At 42.9% G+C, this 5,457-nt stretch overlaps 1 protein-coding gene across 1 annotated transcript; it reads right to left on the reverse strand.

The window, feature by feature from the left end:
* Window positions 1-1,020: 1,020 nt before the first annotated feature.
* pdyn (prodynorphin) lies at window positions 1,021-2,889 on the reverse strand. Its single transcript, XM_017438807.3, has 3 exons — window positions 2,809-2,889; window positions 2,483-2,619; window positions 1,021-2,171 (listed from the first exon to the last, which is right to left on the reverse strand). The coding sequence occupies exons 2-3, from the start codon at window positions 2,603-2,605 to the stop codon at window positions 1,587-1,589; spliced, it is 708 nt and encodes a 235-aa protein (XP_017294296.1). The 5' UTR covers window positions 2,606-2,619; window positions 2,809-2,889; the 3' UTR covers window positions 1,021-1,586.
* Between the last annotated feature and the right edge of the window lie 2,568 nt (window positions 2,890-5,457).

The following is a 5,457-nucleotide window of genomic DNA, read 5'->3' on the forward strand; positions in this document are numbered from 1 at the left end:
GAGGACAGGAGAGAACAGGAGGGGACGAGTGGAGGACAGGAGAGAACAGGAGGGGACGAGTGGAGGACAGGAGGACAGGAGGGGACGAGTGGAGGACAGGAGGACAGGAGAGGACGAGTGGAGGACAGGAGGACAGGAGAGGACGAGTGGAGGACAGGAGAGGACGAGTGGAGGACAGGTTCAGATATCTGCTGCTCGGCAGGACAGATGGAACCAGATTTTATTTATCAGTTTATTAAAACCACTTTATATCTGTGACTTTTATTTATTTTATTAATTATGAAAGAAAACAGCAGAACAAACGTCCTCTAAAGATGTCCGTTACGTCTTTATTTACTGTATGAAGTGATTTAATTAGATTGTTTTATTCTAATGTTCTGGATCAGCTGCAAGCTTCGATAATGAATTAATAAGTTGAATTAATACGGATTTAAAGCCCTTCGGCACGATTAATGTCTGGTTTTGTGTCTGAAATATATCAGATCATTAAACCTGACTGACATTTCGTTATTAACACAAAATAACACGACTGATAAAATCTGTTTGGAGCCGAAAAGAATCAGGAAAATGTGAGAAACATAAAAATAAACCCATCGACTGGTTTAATATTATGTTAAATATATATTTTAATTAAATTCAGTTCTTTTAGGGCATCAGTTTTAACTTCAGATGTGAATTCTTCAAACCAAACATAAAATAAATCAAAGTTAGCTGTTTTAAATGTGTGTAGAAGTTTATTTTTTGGGGAAACAGAAGAAATAAATTCACAGGAACACATTTTATTCACTTAATTCTTTATTTTTTTTTTCAACTTTTCATTAGCTGGACGTTTTTTGAAGCAGGTTGACAAATAATCAGTTTTCTGGGTAATGGTTCAGCAAATTCACTTCAGTAAAACCAATAAACTGGAGTCAAACCGGTTCAGGTTCTTCAGTCAAACCGGATCAAACGTTGCGTCGATTCGCCACCAGGGGGCGCAACGAGCTCAGCTTTTATTAATTTCTGTTTTTATCTCCTGAAAACTTCACAATTCTAACTGTTTTATTTCATATCATTTTGATATTTTATAAAACAGTTAAAATATGGTTGTATTTTTTAAAAATATAATTACATTCTTCAGATTTTCTGCAGTTTGATCATTCAGGAAGCTGCAAGTTGCGCCATTTTTGTTGGTAAATTTCCTTTAAAGTTACAGAAATCGTTTTTTTCAGATGACAAATTAAAATTATGAAGCATTTAAAAATAACACATGGAGGATTTTGGCATCAAAATGCGCAGTTTCTTTTTATTTTTGTTAAACTAAAACTTATTATTTACAGCAAAGAATCAATAAATAAACGGTCTAAAATGAAGCCAAATTAAAGGGCTGTTCTGTACATTTTCGTTCATTTCTGACTTGTATCATTAATGATTTCCTAAAGTCTCCAAACCTCCACCTGAGTCCAAATTAAACCCCAACATTCTGACTCTTTTTGGACAAACAGGAAGTTTTTATTAAACAAGCCGACAGACAGAAGCAGGAGCAGGAACCCGGAGGAGCTTCTGGGGCAGCAGCAGTTCTTCAGTTCCTCCTCAGCAGGAAGAGTTCAGGAGCTCCACTCATCGTAGGAGGAGTAAACAGGCTCCTCCACGGAGCGCACGGAGAACTTGAAGTGGCGCCGCAGGTAGCCTCCGTACCTCTTGTCCCACTTCAGGTTGTTGAGTTTGGGCCGAACCCGCCGCATGAAGCCGCCGTAGCGCTTCTGGAGCTCCTCCCGGCTCTCCTCGGGGCTCTCCTCCCGGCTCTCCTCCTGCTCCCCGGAGCTACTCCTCTTTGATTTGGGGCCGAATTTGCGTAAAAAGCCGCCGTAGCGTTTAACGAACGCGTGCGCGTCCTCCGCGTCCTCGTCCTGCGCGTCGCGCGGCGTGTCCCGCGGCGCGCCCCGCGCTTCCAGCCGCTTCAGCAGTTCCTGGTAGAGTTTGGGCAGCGGCGCGGCCTTCAGGACGGAGTTGGAGGAGGTGAAGAGTTTGTTCTTGTTCTTGTCGATCCTCTTGATGAAGCCTCCGTACCGCTTCACGAGCTCCGCCTGCTGCCGCTCCTCCGCCGCGGCCGCCGCGTCCTCCGTGAAGTCCCCGAGACTCGGAACCGGAGCGCAGCTCTGCAGCTCGTCCTCACAGTCCGGACTGCAGGACTGAGACACGGAGACAGGAGGGACAGGGAGGTCAGTCCCCTCATTGAAGCTCCAACAGAAAACTCAAAGATTCTTCTTCCTAACATCTTTATATGCCTCTTAAATACACAGACTTTTAGATTTAAAAATTTAAAATGAAGATTTTTGTTTAAAAATTCTACTTTTTGTAGGTTTTAACTGTTTTAACCTTTTTAAATGCGCACAGTTTAGAAGCTAAATGTGACTTTTCAGTTCTAGTTTTGATTAATTGTCTTATTTTAACACAAAAAGCAGCAGAAATGTCTGATCTGGGTGCGTAAAGCTGCTCTCACCAGGCTGCTGAAGGCGGCGTCGGGGCGCAGCATCTGTTGCGCGCATTTCTGGCACTCTGCTGAGCAGTCTGTGTGGATGGAGGGCGGCAGGCTCAGCATCAGCACCAGGACATACCACTCCATTCTTCAGCAGGTCCCTGCGCACAGAAACCAACGGACAAAACATTTTTAATTCTTTTATTTCAAGTAAACCAAGCTGCCGTGGAGCTGCGCGCGCTGCGTAAAAGGCGCGCCGACGCGTTTTCTCTTTAATGTTCTGCCAAGAAAAGCCCAGAAATAACTAAAGTTAAGAAGACAGATTAAAGCATAGAGAGCAGACTCGGTACCTTCAGGAGTTGGACAGATTCTTCCAGCCGTGTTAAGACTCGCAGAGGGGCATCGACCGGCTCGCGCTCCTCCGTCCGACACTTGCCGCTCGCGCGTCGCGTTTCTTTTTATCCGCGGAGCCTCGGAGCTGCTTCTGCCAACGGACCAATGGGAGGGAAATGATCCCACCGCCTCCCTGCTTCAGGAAACACCCACACCGAGGAGAAGCGTTCATCACCATCATCATCATCATCACGCCGTCTCCGATCAGACCCTGGGCTGTAAATTTCCCTGACATCTTTCTGTTTGGCTTCACAGGGAGACAGAGAGCAAAGAAAAGAGGAACTCAGGACAGAGAACTGATCCAGATGGGACCAAACGGACCCCAGAACCGAGCCTGACTAAAAACAGAGACTTAATTTAAAGGAGCTTTAAATAAAAAGTTTAAAATCAGACATAAAAAAGGTTCTCCTGAACTACATCAGATGGTGAAGTTTCAAGTCGTTTACTCCAGCAGTCTTCCAGATATATTGATGTGGAATTATGAAACGCGGGTAAGCACTCAACGTAAACAAAGGCTGAAATCCGCTAAAAGCCACGTGGCAGCTCGAGTCAGGTGTTGGACCTGCATAAAGCTGGACGGATGGTGAAATCAGACAAGAGTAGAGACTTTCCAAGACGTTTCTGGGTTTTTTTTCCCTGGTTTTTAGTTCTGAAAGTTGTTTTTTTACTTCATGCATCTGTGTTTTCTGTACAGATCTGAGTAATAAAGACCTGCTAAAAACACTGAAAACATTTTAGACTCTGAAGAAGCAGCTTTGGAGAACATCGGTCCTGCTTCTGAAGGTCTTGTCAGGAAAAGATGACGGATCGTTTCTCAGCTCAGGGGAACATTTTAGAGACTTCTGAGCGAAAAGGGATCCTTTGTTCATGAGAACCTTCGCCCAACAAGAACTCCATCCGATCACCAGAAACGGAACGAAACGAAACGAAACGCAGGAATTTCCTTCCTTTACGGAACCGAGCTGCGCAGAACAGTCACCATGGTTACCGCGACGGATTTCTGAGGTGAAAAGAAGGAATTTCTTTCTCAGATTCTTGTGAAGTTGGTTCACATGTGAGAAAATAAAACTCTTAAAATAAATTGTAGATTTCAGAGTAAAATGTTCTCAGAAATCTGTAGAAAACATCTCCAGGATGTTCGACGTCGTGTGCTCAGCGTGGACCATTCTTTGTTTACAATGCAGTACTATTAAACACGCTGTGATTCTTTTTACCACAAAAACTTTGAACCAAAACGCTGTGAATCTAAGAACAGCTTCACGTTTACCAGATTCTGTGGTTTCTAAGAAGATTTTACAGTAAAAAATCATCAAATGTTGCAGGAAATTCACCTTAAAAACAACAAGAACAAAAATGAATCAGAGCAGAGAGAACTGTGTTAAAATCAGCAGCTTTTACAGTTAAATTATAATTATAATGAAACCAAATAAACTTTGCCACAGTTTAATGGAACCTTCTACGTCAGGGTCCTTGGCTGAATTTGTATGAAGCTGTAAAAATGAACTTTTCTTCTGCTCATTCAGACGTTCTCAACATTTTTCAGCTTCTCGTCATTAAAGGTTCAGACGAGGAGGACTGCGTGGGCAAATCAACACTAAAACATAAAACGACGTAATTTCCTGAGAGGAAACATAAAGAATTAATCTACTAAACTGAAGTAATTTAAAAAATGACACCATTCTTTGGAAATCCAGTTTGATTTTACAAAAACAGACATAAAACAAAAATCTGTGATGTTTTCAGAAGAATTCAGGGATGAATTTTTGTGTTTTTGCTGACAGGAAGTCAGGAAACAAATACTTTTATTCTTTAAGTTGTAACAGTTTGACTGCAGGAACCGTTCTCGTTGTTTTAATGTAATTCTAACCTTTTATTTTTATTATTTAAATCCATCCATGTAGTTTAAACTTAAAACTTTTAATTGTTACTTCCTGTTTTATTTTGTAGAGCCTGTTTCTTTGTTCCCTTCTGCTCCAAACAAACTGGTTTTATTTTTGCGAGCTTTTGCTTTGATTAATATTTATTCTTTATTTTGTGTTTCATTTTAACACCTCTAAGCAGGAGGCATCATGAAGACCAGGGAACTCGCCTCACAGGTCAGAGGCAAAGTTGTGGAGAAGAATGGATCAGAGTTGGATTGTAAAAATAAATATCCCAGAACTCTGAACATTAAATCCATTAAAGAGGAAAGAGAGGGTCGTCCATCAGGAGGTCAAAGGTTACCCTGATGGAGCCGGGAGGCGGTTCCACCCGTCCTCAGGACCACGAGAAGCAGCTCAGAGCTGAGCTTCGTGGAGGAGAAACGTGTGGAAGAAGCTGCTGTGGTCAGACGAGGTTTAACATCGAGGAGAACGCCTACAGCGAAGCACGGCGGTGGCAGCATCATGCTGTGGGGAGGTTTTTTATCATGGGAGTGGAAGGAAAGATGGACAGAGTGAAATATAGAGAGACGTGAGACGGAGGACCACCTTCCAGCAGGACAACCCTGAAAGCTCTGCTGGTCTAAGGAGATCCAGGTCCGGTCAAAGTCCAGATCTCAGTCCAGACTTCAGTCCAGATCTCAGTCCAGACTTCAGTCCAGATCTCAGTCCAGATCTCAGTCCAGA

The sequence above is a fragment of the Kryptolebias marmoratus genome, linkage group LG8, assembly GCF_001649575.2.
Source record: "Kryptolebias marmoratus isolate JLee-2015 linkage group LG8, ASM164957v2, whole genome shotgun sequence".
NCBI lineage: Eukaryota > Metazoa > Chordata > Actinopteri > Cyprinodontiformes > Rivulidae > Kryptolebias > Kryptolebias marmoratus.

Bases quoted from the DNA above. Each gene is read 5' to 3' on its own strand.
- pdyn (XM_017438807.3), bottom strand. From the start codon at position 2,605: ATGGAGTGGTATGTCCTGGTGCTGATGCTGAGCCTGCCGCCCTCCATC. The intron at 2,172-2,482 runs GTGAGAGCAGCT...TCCGTGTCTCAG, and splicing joins ACGCCGCCTTCAGCAGCCTG to TCCTGCAGTCCGGACTGTGA.